This window comes from Notolepis coatsorum (genome assembly GCF_963971535.1).
Source record: "Notolepis coatsorum genome assembly, chromosome: 17".
NCBI lineage: Eukaryota > Metazoa > Chordata > Actinopteri > Aulopiformes > Paralepididae > Notolepis > Notolepis coatsorum.
Window position 1 is genome coordinate 34,215,499 of NC_140181.1, and position 18,361 is coordinate 34,233,859.

General features: G+C 39.9%; 1 protein-coding gene across 1 annotated transcript in view; it reads left to right on the plus strand.

Annotated features, from left to right (window-relative positions):
* Positions 1–3,530: 3,530 nt before the first annotated feature.
* The window catches only part of magixa (MAGI family member, X-linked a), a gene marked incomplete at both ends in the record, with an annotated part of 120,686 nt that continues 105,855 nt past the window's right edge, over positions 3,531–18,361 (plus strand). The window contains 3 exons of the mRNA XM_084333408.1: positions 3,531–3,572; positions 4,420–4,657; positions 14,342–14,458. Of these exons, the coding sequence (XP_084189534.1) occupies positions 3,531–3,572; positions 4,420–4,657; positions 14,342–14,458 (397 nt within the window). The remainder of the gene's footprint in view (positions 3,573–4,419; positions 4,658–14,341; positions 14,459–18,361) is intronic.

An 18,361-nucleotide genomic window follows, 5' to 3' on the forward strand; every position in this document is an offset into this window, starting at 1 on the left:
TTCTCGGAATCTGCCAGGGTGAGTGAGGAACGGAGTTTAGTGATGTTTCTGAGGTGAAAGAAAGAGGTCTTGCAGAGGTGTTTGATGTGTGTTTCGTATGTGAGGTGGGGGTCCATTTTCACGCCCAAGTTGGTGACAAGGGTGGAGAGGGGAATGTCCTGACCGGAGAAGGAGATGGTGGTGATGGTGGATGACCGGACCTGGTGTGGGGTACCGATCAGCATGGCTTGTGTTTTGGAGCTGTTGACCTGGAGAAACCTGTGGTTCATCCACGCCTTAGTCTCCTCCAGGCAAGCGGTCAGTGTGTATGATAAGAAATTACGCATTTGATGTCGGAAAGATAAATAATATGGATTCATCTGATCACAGGGCAGCTGGATTAACCATATCTGAACCAGCTATTTTGGACAAATGTATAATTACTTTAATTACTCAGATATTCAAACACAATTATGCAATTATTGTGAAATTATTGAAAATAATTAGGGATGCCCCGATCACGTTTTTTGCCACCGATACCGATCACCGATCGTCGTGATCCATATCGGCCGATACCGATCCGATACCGATTGTTTTTGATTAAAAAGAAATTAAAAATTATTTTATATAAAGTTTTTTTTTTTTTTATAAAATATATATATTATATAATTAGACTTGTACTTGTATTATCTGCGACTGCGAGACATCGCCACCACGCAACAAGTCAAAATGCTCACTATCTGCAAACAGCTCCACTGTCTGTGTGTACTCTAGTAGCCCAGCTCAAAAGGATTCTCCGGCGCTGCAGCGGGACCCCATTGGTAACGTTAAGTGCTTTGGTCATTTCACATTCAGCAAGCCCTCAGCTCGAATACGCATTAAATCAATGTTATAAGACATTGATATCAAGAGCTATCTGTAGCTACTGCTAGCCGGCTAGATGACGTTAAGACAGAACTTTAGTTCAATGGGACATTTCGTTTTGAACAGTAAACGAACGTCAGCTAACGCAAGCTAACTGAGGTATGAACATGAACTACTAGACTTTCTGGATCATTTGTTGATATCAGGAGCTATCGGTAGCTAGCCGGCTAAATACCGTTAGACAATGCCTACTAAATGTGAATAGTTGACTGGGTAATTTTGTTTAAACAGTAACGATAGCTAGGTAGCTAACGTTAGCGCAGGTCGAATGCAGTGCACTACAGACTCGAGCAGAGGAGCCGCACCTCTTTGTTTACAAACTCTACACGGGGGCGGGCGGGGCTAGGGAGGAGGAGCAGCGGCAGTTTGCAGGTTGTGTGTGTCTGAGACAGACAGCGAGTGAGAGCTTCGCTTGATCGGTTTCCGCTATCGGCGAATATGACTAATTATCGGAATTCACAGATTGCATATTTATACTGAGTATCGGCCGATAACGATTGGTGGCCGATCGATCGGGGCATCCCTAAAAATAATAATTATGTAATGCCTTCTGTGGAATTTGTATACATTTCTTATTTGTTACATATCTGTTTTATTGATTAATTATACATTTGAAAGAATGCAGGTTATAGCCAACATTATTGGTACAATGGGATAGACATTTGTTTGATATAGCTATAACTTGCATTCCTTCAAATGACATGAATCAATAAAACAGATATTGAAATACACTATGTAGCCTAGTATACCAACACTGCAAATGACAGTGGAAATAAATAAATAAATAAATAAATAAGAACTAAAGCTAATCGCGTGGAAATAGACTGCATTAATATTCCATAACAAGTCTTGTGTGCGCCAGTATGGCCTACGTGTCTAATGAATGAACAGTAGGCTTATATTATTCTAGTTACTTGTTTCATTAGGATTTAGTAGATACTATATATATGCTCTGCCCTACGTACAGTATAAGTACAGCCTGTACAGTACTGTACACATATTAAGGCCGCCAGAGTCGGGCGTACCATGAGCGGACTGCATGGTTGACTGTACTACGGTCTAATTTTGATGGGTCGCAAAGCGCTTCCGCGTCAATTTTTTTATTTATCCAGGAATGTCCCATTGAGATACAAGATCTCTTCTTCCAGGGAGTCCTGACCAACACGGCACACAACAAGTTTCAACATAAAACAGGGCATTAAACAAAAAACATACAATTCAAATATAAATACAGAGGGTCATTTGTGCAGTGGCAAGGAGCATAATCACATCAACAATAGCATCAGGTAAAACAGTTACATGTTTCATAAAGGGCCAATCGTAGCATACCTTTAAAAGCATTCACAGTAAGAAGTGCCTGTAGAGAAAGTTTTACTTGCAACGTATTCCATAAAAAGGGAGCATAGTGGGAGAATGCAGCTTTACCAAGCTCTGACTGCATCAAAGGAACATTTAACAGCATCCCATTTGCTGCTCGTCTGGTATTAAAAAAGCAAGTATAAAAGGACAGAAGTCTGGAGATATATAAGGGCAGCTTACCTAGCAATGACTTAAGGATAAAAATCAACATGTGTGATTGTCTTCTTTGGTACAGAGAGGACCATCCTAATGACTGATACAAAGTGCAGTGGTGGGTGCGAGAGCCTGCACCCGTTACAAAACGTATGGCAGTATGGTACGCAGAATCCAGCTTTTTAAGCAGGGAGGAAGGAGCATGCATATATATTACATCGCCATAGTCTAATACAGGCAGAAAGGAACTCTGCACAATTCTCTTCCTGGCTTCAGACGGGAAACATTTCTTTAACCGGAAGAAAAAGCCCAGTTTAGGTCTAAGTTTTCTCAGTAGGTTCCCAATATGAACATCAAAGGCCATCTTTTCATCAATCCATATGCCCAGATATTTATAGGATGCTACTTTGTCAAGGCATGTCCCTTCCAGTGTCAGAATCGGAGGGACAGCTGTATTAGCTCGAGAGCGAGAGAAGGTCATGTACTTGGTCTTTTATTGGTATTTTCACACGGCTGCATCATTAGTTGCCTTAAAAGGAGCTCTGGAGGCGTTGTTTTGTATGCAAATGACCTGAACGGGGACACGCGTTCGCATTTCAGACTAGTGCGTGTGTGTGTGTGTGTATGTGTTGTGTGTGTGTGTGTGTGTATGTGTGTATGTGTGTATGTGTGTGTGTGTGTGTGTGTGTGTGTGTCTGTGTGTGTGTGTGTGTGTGTGTGTGTGTGTGTGTGGCTCCCTACTGACAGTCCATCTGTTGTAGTTCAGCTCAGTAGCTCCTCTCTCTGATGAAGAATAGAACCAGCAACTACAATACTAGTTGTCCATGTCCTATCCACTCCCCCCCCCCCCTCCCCCTCTCTCTGTCTCTCTCTCTTTTTCGCTCTCTTGGCTTTACTTTTCCAATATATATATTCCAATATATATATCTGTGTTCTCCAGATGTGCCACCACATCTAGGTGTTTAAAAAAAAAATTATATACAGTATATATATATTTATATACATATATATGTGTTTTCCAGGTGTGCCACCATAAGGTGTTTTAAACTTTTAACAGTATTTTTTACATTATATATATTTATATACATATATCTGTGTTTTCCAGGTGTGCCACCATGTCTAAGGCGACAGTGAAGAAGCTACACTGGCGCTCCAAGGTACCAGCAGTTTCTATGTGTTCAGTACCAGCTGTTTCTATGTGTTCAGTACCAGCAGTTTCTATGTGTTCAGTACCAGCTGTTTCTATGTGTTCAATACCAGATGTTTTTAGTTGTTCAGTACCAGCTGTTTCTACAGTAGTTCATCAAATCATTCTAGGTGTCTGTAGGCGTGTAGGTGTTCGACATGTAAAGTATAAACTACTCTTATGGATGATGCTAGCTTATTTACAAAACTGCTTTAGAATGGGTAGTGTTGTCTGACGGATAGTTGGATCTTATGCTTATTATCTGAAATAATGAGAGAAAAAAATCTAACCCTAACTAACCTTACTGTCATGCACTTGTCCTAATAAACTAACCTACACTGTAGCGCTCAACACTTTGATGAACATTGTTACTCAGCTGATAGAGTCGTGCCCTTCCTGATGACTTGTCGTACAGAACTTGTAAGTCGCTTTGGATAAAAGCGTCAGCTAAATGACTAAATGTAAATGTAAATGTTATGCAGACTATCCTGTGAGATAGAGATGAAATGATACTGTCCCTGGGAAATAAATTCAAATATACCTTTATAGTTGTGTTTATATACAGGAGAGCCTAATGACACTCAGTACATGATACGTTTATACAGTAGTAGTATTTATATCCAGGAGAGCTTTGTGTTCTTAACCCTTTCACTACCGCACTACAGAAGGTTAATCCTTTATTATCACACTACATGCAGTTAACCGTCTGTAGTGTGGTAGTGAAAGGGTTAACCCTTTGTCGTGTGGCAGTGAAAGGGTTAATGACACACGTTACAAAATATGTTGTCTTTTTGTTCTTCTTCTTTGCCTTCCTTCAGGTCCAAGAGAGCTTTGTGCCGCTGGGTGGCGGCTCAGGGGAGCTGGGCGTGGCCATCGGAGGCGGGGCCGACTACGGGGAGTTCCCGTTTGTCACAGCCGCGCCTGGGGGAGGGGCCACAGTGGGCGATGTCATCCTAGAGATCGGAGGCACACCGGTGCTGGGAATGACGCTGGGCGACGTCAGAGGAGTCCTCAACTCCTGCCCTCATCCAATCAGAATCAAGACTGTGTCACCAGGTATTATACACTTCTTTCTTTTTCTATTTTTCTCCCATCCCAATTCCATTGTGCCAATTCTCCCCTCCCCTGTCTTGAACATTGCTCGCATATGCCCCCCACTGGCCGGTTGTAGGGAGGATAGAAGCCTTGCATCACGTGTCCCCTCCGGTACACGAGGAGGCAGCCTGTCACATCTTTTCACCTGCCAGCGCGGACTCTCATTGGCGAGGTGTCGTGCATGGGAGGCTCACACTACCCCCACCACTTCCTGTCTCTGCTGTGCAGGCGTCCCCAACCGACCTGTAGGAGTCGCTGTCCCCAACGTCCAGATGACCACCCATCGACTTCCACCCGCCAATTGAATTAGTATGACGGCTGGCACAAGCTGGAGGCAGCGCCGACAGCCGGAGTCGAACCCAGTGTCTCTTGCGCTGGTGACGAGCGCAATGTCCGCTGTGCCACCCAGCCGCCCTGGTATTATACACTTCTTCATAGTATACACATCATCATAGTGAACACTTATTCATTGTATAACCTCAGGGCGGGATCCACAAAGGGTTTGCGCAGCTTTTTTTTTTACGATGCAAAGCCGGTGCATATTGCTCTGTTTGGTATCCTCAAAGGACGCGCAGCGGGTGAAATGAGGTGGCTCATGCGTTCCGTCAGCATTGCATCAGGTGCAATTGGCGCATATTTAAATGAGGTAATATGGGCGGAACATGTCCCCTTTCTATGTAAATGAGCCTCTTCACAGGTGATCATGGCAGCAGTAATTGTTGCCATACAGGCATGACGGTGAAAGAATATTTCGAAGGAGAATATCAAATCAAGGATGATATTGAGCAGCCACCCAGAGATCCCATGCAATTGTATTTATTATTTAAATATTGTTATTTAACGTTGTGGGCTTTTTGGCGTTATGCTTCAGAGTCCTGTACAGACAGAATCTATGGACGGATTTCGTTCATTGAGGTTTCGTTGGAACACCAGAAAATAGATCTTATAAACATAATAAAATTGGTTCGACAAATATAAAGCCACATGCGGAGATAGCCTTCACTAAGTGGCACGATGGCACCTTACATTTTGTCCTGTACAGCCAGAATCTATGGACGGAAACACCAGAAAATAGATTATAAACAGTATCTAATTTGTTACACTTTAGTTTGAAAGTTGTGTCTGTTTGTTATTTTTATTTCCCCCCCCTATATAACAATTAAATGGGATATAAACTAAATTAAATATAGCTAAATAGAATATGGTACAATAGAATATAGTATAAGTGACACTTGTAGATGGAATAGGACATTACAAACATATGCAATGAAGATATGTGACAAAAACACAGGACGCAGGTTCTATTATCCTAACTAAACATTAAATACAACTTGCTCCCTCAAAATATTCGGTAATTAGAAAATATCTTCACTGGCACAGTGCCTAAATTCAGTATGAATATTCTGCAATATGGACAGGTCTGCTCAAAATATTTTATTCGTGATGACAAACAAATGCAATGACGAAATAAACTAAATACAATATGGAATAAACTAAATAAACACATTTGGCATCTGGTGATGAAATAAACTAAATACAATACAGAATAAACTAAATAAACACATTTGGCATCTGGTGATGAAATAAACTAAATACAACTAAATACAATACAGCAGGGGTCAGCAACCTTTTTGACATGGAGTGCCTGTTTGAAATATAGTTGTAACTAGTGTGCCTCAACAATATTCCATGCATCGTAATTTTTTTTTCTCATAATCAAGTCTTTTTAATGATAATTTTTACATTATTACATCATTATTGTTATTGTTATTATTAACAATATTATTATGATGGTTGTATCAACCCTAAATCTGAGTTGGGGGGGGGGGAATGCAATGCAGACAAACAGCTGCATACAGTACGACCATTTCACTCACATTTGCCCATTCATTTTTGGACACATCACACACCATCGGTGTGTGTACTGTACGTGTGCTGTCATAGCTCCACCTACAGGCCTAATGGAGAACACCAGGAGAACACCAGGATGTGAATGTAATAATAATGCAGGACCTGTTGCAATGGAGGGTGAATGTGAGGTATATCGTGTAAATAGGTTTTGATTGATCGCAAGATTACACTGTAAAAAAAAATTATAATAAGTTACCACAACTTAAAAATATTGAGTTCAGTTACTGTGCATTAAGGTTTTCAGTTTTCAATCCATAATAAGTTAACAGAAAAATAAATACACAACCACATTATTTCAACCTAATAAAACTATGTTTTACAAGTTGACTTGGTAATACTCACATTTTGAGTAAAAAAAATGGCTTTTAACATGTGCAATGTTCAATGAAATAGAAAAATAAATAATAAAATGTGTTGATGAATCCCACTGGTCACAATGGTGACCGTAATAATGTTTTTGTTATAAGGCTCTGCAAATGTTACTGAATGATGTAGCAATGTATTTCCAGCTAAATTGAAATAATAAACAAATAAAGGGTCTCAATTAAATATGTGGTAGTAAAAAGAACCTGTGGGAGGATTTCAACAAGATAAATGCGACAACAGTGCAAAATATTTCACTATAATATTTCAAAGCAAAAAAATTAAAAATAAAAATAATAATATTTTTAATTTTACATATGTTTTACTGCTGCCCCCTGTGCCTATGAAAATGCCCCCGCGTGCCTATGCAGGCACGCGTGCCTAGGGTTGCCTACCCCTGCAATACAGAATAAACTAAATAAACACATTTGGCATCTGGTGATGAAATAAAGTACAAATACAATACGGAATAAACTAAATAAACACATTTGGCATCTGGTGACAAAATAAACTAAATACAATACAGAATAAACTAAATAAACACATTTGGCATCTGGGGCACGACTCGGAAGTCCTGACGGATGAGGTCCAAACACATGCCCCACTGAACAAGAACACAACACCTGCAGCAAAGCAACACATTCGCCATCTCCTATCCCAGTCTGAGTGCAGTTGGGATATACAAACGTGGCAGTTTGGATTGGCAACGGAACTCCAGCCATGGCTAATGACTCCTGTGCGTAACCCAACGAACGTGGGAGAGGCAGCATATAACCGGGCTCACATCTGAATGCGCGGTGTGATCGAGCGCACATTTGGCTTATTAAAGATGTGCTTTAGATGCCTCGATTGCACCGGTGGGTTACAGTCCCCCAAAAGTGTGCCAGATCATTGTGGTGTGCTGCATCCTGCACAATATTGTCACGAGAGCCGCCGGTCTGCCCATGGATGTCGATCTGCATCCCGGGGAGCACGTGGATGAAGACCCCGACCAGGAGCCACCTGCCCACCTGCCTCATGGGCAAGCAGATGAGGGCAGACATGTCAGGCAAAACCTAGTCAACAATTACTTCATCTGATGGGCTTTGTTTTGTCTGTATCCATAAAGTTGTCTGGACAATACGCAGATAAAATCACCCCCACGGCACCTCCACTGGCTCCCCATCAAATCCTGCATCACCTACAAAAAAGTGGGAAATTAGGGGTTAAAGGCCAAGTTGAAACCCACCTCTTCAACTTGGCCTTTAACCCCTAATTTCCCACTTTTAAAGTTGTGTCTGTTTGTTATTTTCTATTGTCTTCCCCTATAAGCGACCTTGGGTTTTATGAAAGGCGCTATATAAAACGAAGTTATGAAAAATAACTCCTCTCCTTCACTAGAATATAATATAATTATGAAATCAAATATAGGCCAGGGCTTTACAACTTAATAAAGAGATTGAATACAATTAAATGGGATATAAACTAAATTAAATATAGCACAATAGAATAATATAGCACTATATTCTATTGTGCTATATTTAATTTAGTTTATATCCCATTTAATATATATTCAATCTCTTTATTAAGTTGTAAAGCCCTGGCCTATATTTGATTTCATAATTATATAATTTTCTAGTGAGGGAGAGGAGTTATTTTTAATTTAATAATAATAATAATAATAATAATAATAATAATAATAATAATAATAATAATAATAATAATAATAATAATAATAATAATAATAATAATAATAATAATAATAATAATAATAATAATAATAATAATAATAATAATGACTTCATAATAATAATCATGACGTTGCATTACTGCTGATCAGCATGCATATCAGAAATAAATGTTTACTGTACTGATCTCAGAACCAAGCATTTTAAATGACCTTTAATGCTTAGCCTTATTTCTATATATTTTATTTCTAAATCACGCCACGTTGCGAAGGCTATCGGCATGTGGATTTATATTTCTCGAACAAATTAGATACTGTTCATAAGATCTATTTTCTTTAGTATTCCGTTCATTTCGTATTGTATTTTGTTTACTTCGTAATGTATAGAGCTTGCTTAATTTGTATCTAGGCACACACACACACACACACATATCAACAGCGCTGTCAGGAATGCAAAGTGCAGACTTCTCATGAGCCACACATATTGGGCGTGTCTGCGCTGGTATCTCATTGCGCAATGTCCTTTAGTGGATAGCTCGCAAAGACGGAGCAGAATCTGCATGCAAACCCTGCACTGGTAAGGGTGCAATTTGCACCGCGCAATCCATTCTTTGTGGATCCCGCCCTCATTGTCCATCATCCAGCTTTTATGCAAAGTACCTTACAGCACAATGAGCACACCATTTTAATATGGGCGACCCCCAGGGAATATAACTCCTAACCATGGCAGTGTTAGTGCCTTGCTTTATCTACTGAGCCACACAGGGAATATAACTCATAACCCTGGCTATGTTAATGCCTTGCACTCCCCATTGAGCTACACAGGGAATATAACTCCTAACCCTGGCAGTGTTAGTGCCTTGTGTTGAGATGAGAAGAAAGTAATAGTTTTCTCCATTTCCTTCTCCATTTTCCTTTCATCCACATTTAATATGGTCTGGTTTTCATTGAGAGAAGTATGGGTGTTAAGCTGTTGATAAGTGTGTGGTAATGATGAGTGTGCATGCATACTCTGGGAGAAGACACCTAATGACGTCAATAAAGGATGTGGCACACAGTGGAGTCTTGGCACATGACGATCAGCATTGCCACATTACAGGAATCTACAGCCCACGGACTCTTTGGACTCAACTAAAACTACAAAAACCTGAACTAACTATTGGATCGACCACCGCCAGGTCATGCTGCTCATGGGAGCATCAGACGGAGCTTGCAGAGGCTGTGATTTTGTGTACTTATTTATATAAGTTAACCCCTACTGTTATTTCCCTTTCTTCTATGAAAACCAGACCATACTTTCTATTTTCCCTTGCCTTTCCACACTACACTCCAGGTTAGAGCTAGAGTTTTGCATCGCCAAAATAACTAAACCCTAGACTGCTCTAGTTCGTAACACTGCTCTACCCATCAAACTACACAGGGAATGTAACCCCTAACCCTGGAAGTGTTAGAGCCTTGGTGGGGTTCGGTAAAATAGATGTTACCTTTTGTCAGCAGGTCCACTCTTGTTCCAAATGTCTTTGGTCAGAACAGGATTAATAAATATAATGTTAGTTGGCCCGTTAGCAACGCCAGGCTAACTTTACATCCAGGAACGTACATCCAGCCTGTTTGAAAATACTAGAATCCAACATAGTCTGGTGAAAATGCACCTTATGTTATGGATGGATCGCCATCGCTTGTTCTCTTCCTCTTCATAATAATCTCCAATAGTTTGCTCTAGGCGATCGCCATTGCTGAACGTTAGTTTGCTGTAGTCTGGGGAGCTCTCAACTCGGCGACAAATAATGTTACCTCCTCGGCCGGTTTGACTATAGTATTTTTATGATTTACCAGACGTGCTGAGTCCAATGTAGTCTGGTGAAAACGCACGTTATCATCCATAAGTGTGGTCGTTTTGTCCTCTTCTAATAGTCTCCACAAGTCGCGATCGCCATAGCTCATTGCTGAAATCTGCAAAGAAGAAAAACAAATTATACAAAAAGTTTGTGAGTAGCCCGACCCCTTTAAATTCAGATGTTTACAAAAAATTCAAAAATAAATTTACATACTTGCTTCGTGCAGCAAAAAAGACATATTATTCCAATAAATTTAAAGAAGCTGCCAGCAACATAAAATCCACATGGAACGTCATAAATCAATTACTTAATAAAAAAAAGCATGCTGTTTCATTTCCATCTACTTTTGTGGATGGAAATGAAACATACACAAACTCATCAGAGATTGCAAATGGTTTCAATAATTATTTTGTAAACATTGGAATTTCCTTGGCTAGAAATATTAAGAGCACAAATAACTGTCCACTTGACAAGATTCAAGGTCAGTACCCATCTATGTCTACATTTGAACCACCTACCTCGGAAGAAATGCAAAATATTATTTTAAATTTAAAAAAAACTCAGCAGCAGGTTATGATAATATTAAAAGTAGTCTGCTTAAAGAGGTATTACCTTCAATAATTGAGCCATTGAACCACGTTTTTTCACTCTCCCTGGAAACAGGTGTTGTTCCAGGAGACTTGAAAGTGGCAAAAGTTATACCTCTGTTTAAATCTGGTGACCGTCCGATTTCGTTATTACCGTCCATATCTAAAATATTGGAGAAGCTGGTTTATACCAGAATTTTTAAACATCTTAATGACAATAATATATTATATGAACATCAATATGGTTTCAGACAAAAACACTCTACGTACATGGCTCTCTTACAGTTTATAGATAGAATCACAGATGCACTAGACAATAAGCAATTTTCAATTGGTATATTTCTGGATCTATCCAAAGCATTTGATACTGTGGACCATAAAATACTTATATCAAAGCTTCAGAGGTATGGTTTGGCTGGCGACGTGATTAAATGGCTCAGTGACTATCTTTATAATAGGGAACAGTTTGTTTCCATAAATGGTGATGACTCTGACAGGGCAAAGCTAGTCTGTGGGGTTCCTCAGGGCTCTATACTTGGCCCCCTTTTATTTTTGATTTATATAAATGATTTTGCTTGGGTATCTCCTAGAGTATTCTCGATCTTGTTTGCTGATGACACCAACATTATAATGTCACATGAGAATTTTGCAGTATTAATTAGGGAAGCAAATGATGGTTTATCTTGTGTCTCAGATTGGTTCCAGACTAATAAGCTATCGTTAAATGTAGAAAAATCTAATTTTATTGTATTTTGTAATAAAGGTAAAAGTTATTCGAAAAAGGAGGCAAAGCTATTAATCAGTAACACCGAAATCAAACAAGTAACTTCAACAAAGTTTTTAGGGATCCTAGTTGATGATAAACTAAATTGGAAAAAACACATTGATCATGTTTGTAAAAAAGCAATGAAGTCAGTAGGTATAATTAGGAAGGTGTGTTCATTGATAAATAGAAGTTGTTTTTTAATCCTGTATTATAGTCTTATCTTTCCTTACATATCTTATTGTAACATAATTTGGGCTAGCACTCATTCATCTCATCTTCAAAAAATTATTTTACTTCAAAAAATATTTGTTAGACTGGCAACCCTCTCAGATCGATTTGAACCATCTGCTCCTCTTTTCAAGAAACTAAACATTCTGACTGTGTCTGAGGTTAATTCTTTACAGATATGTATATTTGTGTACAAATGCATTCATGATCACAATCTACCAAATGGTTTTAATAGTTTTTTTTCTTTTAATTCAGATGTTCATTCATATGCTACACGTCAGTCCAGGGACCTGCATATACCTTATTGTGGTACTTCACTTAGGCAGTTCTCAGTGAGGTATAGAGGGTCCAATCTTTGGAATGCAGCTGATCCTATGCTGAGGAAATCTCCATCTCTGCTTATTTTTAAAGCAAACTACAAAAAAATTCTCATCCAAAAGTAGTAGATAGATAACAGGTCATACATGTAGGTATGCATTTGGTTATGTGGGTGGGTAGGTTTATAGGCAGGTGGGTGGGTTGTTATATATTATCATGTACACAGTATATCCATGTATGTACTGTGTGTATGTATGTTTGTATTAACACAAATCTTTTAACGTATTCTGGTATTTTATAATATGCATATTTTTGTATTTTTGTATGTTTGATTTTATAAAACAGGGGACGTTCTTGATAAGCCTCTAGGCTTCTAACTTCTCCTTCACAATCGTTATAACTTATTATGTATTGTTTTTACTTCTGTTTAACTGTGTTAATAAACAAACAAACAAACAAACAAACAAACAAAACTTAATCAGAGGTGCCAGGAAGGTCTGCGGGACTGTTTAGATTTAGAATAATAATAATAATAATAATAATAAAAAAAACGAAAAACGGAAGGAAAAAACAAGATATCTCGTTTTTGGCGCTCAAGCGTTGGCTTTCAGAAACAAGATATCTCGTTTTTGGTGCTCAATGAGTTAAAGGGGCATGACAATAAGACTTCTTACAAAACCAATGGTCCTCTGGCTCAACTTGCCCCAGGCTACAGGTAAATTAATCCAGGCTAGGGCTAAATTGATCCAGGCTAGGGGTAAATTGATCCAGGTTAGGCGTAAATCTATCCAGGCTATATGGGTAAGTCGATCCAGGCTAGGGGTAAGTCGATCCATGCTAGGGGTAAGTTGATCCAGGCTAGGGGTAAGTCGATCCATGCTATCGGTAAATTAATCCAGGCTAGGGGTAAGTCGATCCAGGCTAGGGGTCAGTTAATCCAGGCTAGGGGTAAATCGATCCAGGCTAGGGGTAAATTAATCCAGGCTAGGGGTCAGTTGATCCTAGCCAGAGGTTAAATTGAGCAACACAACAACAAAAGTCTGGACATAATAAAATATGATATATTCCTTTATCAAATACAACTGAGCAGCACATTCTCCTTTCTTTTCAAAACACCCTCTGAAATATTTTACATTTTCATTACGTTTACTTTTAACGATACGTTAAAGTGGAAATTCACTGCATTCCTTAGGTGTAAAATCATGTAATCAGTCAGCCAGCTTTTTAACATGACCATTGAGCGTCTTCTTATGTTAAGATCATCTTGGTCTCTCTGTATCCTGGTTGAAGCACTGGCCCAACTTACCCCAGGACTATTGACTCATTTCACCCCACAGCCACCATTTTGAAAGAAATTGCTCCATATAGTAATACAAACACGTGTGTTAATTAGTTGTTAGTATTAGTGTCGTTATTCATTGGTAGTTCATCAACATGTACAGTATGCTATATATTTTAAAACCTTGCTCCATTTGCATTGATACAAGTGTTATTACACCTGATGTGTTTCCCTCCATCAAAGCCTGAGTAGAATGAAGGGGTTCTTCATATATGTGTGGTCAAATGAAAGAGATTGTGTAAATGTCCCTTGATATGTACACAGTGGGTCACCTTACCCATGTAAGTGTACTCTATTTAAAGACCTGAAGTTATATCTCAGTATAACGCTACAGTCTGTCTGTCTGTCTGTCTGTCTGTCTGTCTGTCTGTCTGTCTGTCTGTCTGTCTGTCTGTCTGTCTGTCTGTCTGTCTGTCTGTCTGTCTGTCTGTCTGTCTGTCTGTCTGTCTGTCTGTCTCTCTCTCTCTCTCTCTCTCTCTCTCTCTCTCTCTCTCTCTCTCTCTCTCTCTCTCTCTCTCTCTAGGGTCTACTCTACAGTGGTCTACTCTACAGTATGTAAAGATCTGAGGTTATTTCTCAGTATAACCCCAAGTCTCTCTCTCCCTCTCTCTCTCTCTCTCTCTCTCTAGGGTCTACTCTATGTAAAGACCTGAGGTTGTATCTCAGTAAGTGTTTTACCCCAGGCTCGATGGACAGTCAGCTACAGCAGGTCATCAGAGAGAATCTCTACCTGCGTGCCGTGCCCTGTACGTGTACACACACACACACACACACACACACACACACACACACACACACACACACACACACACACACACACACACACACACACACACACACACACACACACACACACACACACACACACACACACACACACACACACACACACACACACACACACACACACACACACCTACATACACACCTACACACACACACACACACACACACACACACACACACACACACACACACACACACACACACACATATTCAAACACAAATCCATTCACTGTTATTCTCTCTCTTTCTGTCTCTCTCTGTCTTCCTCTCACTCTCTGTGTCTCTCTGTGTGTGTGTCTCTCTCTCTCTCTCTCTCTCTCTCTCTCTCTCTCTCTCTCTCTCTCTCTCTCTCTCTCTCTCTCTCTCTCTCTCTCTGTACTAGTTGTATAAACATCTTGAGTAGAACATAGAAGTGTTTGTTTAGGTCACGTTTACTTTCATCTCTCAGTTCTTTGTTTCAGGAACAAAGCGAAGTGTGTGTGTTTGTGTGTGTGTGTGTGTGTGTGTGTGTGTGTGTGTGTGTGTGTGTGTGTGTGTGTGTGTGTGTGTGTGTGTGTGTGTGTGTGTGTGTGTGTGTGTGTGTGTGTGTGTGTGTGTGTGTGTGTAAATAATGTTCCTCTTTTATCGTGTGGAAAAACACCAGATTACATGTTTCCTTAATGACGTCAGACAAAACCTCCAACTGTGAAGAATTAGACTCAAACCTCTTAAAGGGCCACTTCACCCATTTAACCTGAATCCTATTGTTCTGTTGTGAGGAAGACATGATCAGACATGAATCTTACCGACATGGTCTGTCTCCAGAGCTCGGCTGCATTTGTATGTGACCATATGATATAATATAGTCATAGCCAAGCTGTACTGTGTTTGTACGTGACTGTATATTATATAATATAATATAATAGTCATAGCCAAGCTGTAGCTACTGTGTTTGTATGTGACTGAATATAATATAATATAATATAATATAATATAATATAATATAATATAATATAATATAATATAATATAATATAATATAATATAATATAATATAATAGCTAAGCTGTATTGTGTTTGTATGTGACTGTATATTATATATTATAATCATAGTCATAGTCAAGCTGGAGCTACTGTGTTTATATGTGACTTTATAAAACGGGTAGCTCAAATTAAGCAATATGATTGGTTAATAGCCATGGTATAATGAACGTATATCCACAAATCAGTATCACTCCGTGTCTGAGGAGAAAACCGTTAGTATTGTTAAATGAGACGGTCTGGTCTATGGAGGAGACTGGGGCTGAAGCATGCAGATTGGGGAAGCCCTCGTGCCACGGCACGCGCATATGCCCATATACTGTATGGAGAGGTTCAAAATGTCCGTTAGTGTCATCTGAATCAGACGGATAAAGCGATGGTTTTATGCAGATTATTTGATTATTGACACGTCCACTAAATTGATTAATCTAGCTACTAACTGGGGAGACTGATAAATGACAGATTTATAACAGGACGATCGATAGTTAATCTCACGTTGAACAGGGATTCCCAGTTAAATGCGTCAACCCGAGTCCTGTCGCAGCCGCTCAATCTCCTAAAAACGTTATTGGTCGTTATTTGGATGAACTGAATCTAAATGGGTGCATTCTTGGCTGAGAGGGAAGAGGAGGAGGTGGTTGGAGATGGTGGTCTAGTGGTGGGAGGGGAGGTGCTGGAGGAGGTGAAGCAGTTTCGCTATCTGGGAGATGTGATGGACTGTGAGACGGGAGTGGAAAGGACGGTGAGGGCGAGAGTGGCGGCGGCGGGGAGGAAGTGGTGGTAAATTAGTAGGCTACTGTTGAATCGAAACATAGAGGTAAAGATCAGAGGAGGGATATATAAAGCATGTGTGAGATAAGTTATCCTGTATGGTTCAGAAACGTGGGCAATGACAAAAATGGTGATGGTGGTGTTAAGAAGCTGTGATCGGAAGATGTTGAGGTACACTATGTGGCGGGAGTCAGATGGCAGGACGGGAGGACCAGTGCCGAGGTGGATGAGATCTGTGGTGTCAGGGAAATTGATTTCAAGGTGAGATATGGACGTCTCAGGTGGTTTGGACATGTGAGAAGATCGGAGGACGGGGGGATGTTGAGAGAGGTGGAGGAGATGATTGTGGATGGGCGGAGGCCGAGAGGGAGACCGAAGCAGATGTGGAGGGGATGTGTGGAAAATTGTATGAGGGATCTGGAGATACATTAAGACATGGCACAAAGCCGTGCCCAGTGGCGTGGAGTCATCGCCCCGTCCAACCTCACAACCTCACATGTGGAAAAAGGACGTAAAACGAAGATGATGATGAAATCTGCCCGACTGAAAAAAAGAACACCAGCTAGTTGTTATGTATGTTGCATAGCAACCACCTTGCAGTGCAGGCAGCCAGGAGGGTCTATTTTATTTTGAACAGTATTATTTACTAATAGAAATGTACTAATAAAATAACATAAATATTTTAACTGAAGGGTGTCTTACTTTCATATTGCCATAGCCTACTTCGTAACGCCATGGCATATGGTTATTATATCACAACTAAGGGGCTGTCAGCTATGGCTTATATGTGACTATATATTATAATATAATAGGCATAGCCAAGCTGTATTGTGTTTATACTGTATGTGCCTGTGTACTATAATAGTCATAGCCAAGCTGTATTGTGTTTATATGTGCCTGTGTACTATAATAGTCATAGCCAAGCTGTACTGTGTTTATATGTGCCTATTTACTCTAATAGTCACAGCCAAGCTGTACTGTATTTATATGTGACTATATATTATAATATAATAGTCACAACCAAGCTGTACTGTGTTTATATGTGACTGTATATTATAATATAATTGTCATAGCCAAGCAGGGGTACTACGACTATGCTTGCACCTCATGGTACCAAAGCATCTCAAAGGCGCTAAAAACAAAATGACAAACATCTCAAAACAAACTGGTCAGACTACTGCTTGACCTTACTCCTAGAACCCACCTCACCCCTGCCCACTTTGACAACCTAGGATGGCTTAGAGTAGACAACAGAGTACAGCAACTTGCAATGGGCCTGGTCTACAAGATACACTACACGACCAAGGTACCCATGTACATGTCAAAATACTTCCCAAAGGTCAGTGAATACCACGATCACAACACCAGAGGGAGCTCCACAAATCATGTTAAACCCAGATTCGGCTCAAACAAGGGACTAAACACATTTCGCAATTATGCAACATCAATGTGGAACGCCCTACCTAAAGCTGTAAAGGAATGTGAATCACTACCCACTTTCAAAACCACTCTCAAAGAACACCTACGGGAGACTGCAATTCGAAACTGGCCCCTGTAAATGTCCTAACCCAACCCCCTCCAATGTACAGTAAATTACCTAGTATGGTTTTGTCAATATTCCAATGTACAGTTTTGCTTGTTTGTACAGTGTCCCCCCCCCCCAACCCCCTCCAATGTACAGTAAATTACCTAGTATGGTTGTCAATATTTTAATGTACAGTTTTGCTTGTACAGTTGTACAGTGTTTCCCCCCCAACCCCTCCTACCCACCCAACCCCACCCAACCTCCTCCAATGGACAGTTTTTACGTCAAATGTATATACTCCCTTTTCTGGACTCTTTTTGTATCACAAACAGTACTGTATTTGCAAATCTGGTATGTCATAAATGTATAGATGTAGCAGTACTGTCTATCTGTATGTCATGTATGTCATATATGTCCTGATTAATTGAAAATGGGGGACCCTGATGTAAACAAGACGAAAGTCTTTCTCTGGTCTGCATCCCCTTAACAATTGTGTGTATTGAGCTGTACTGTATTGTACCCATTCTGCAATCTGTTAATAAAGTTTT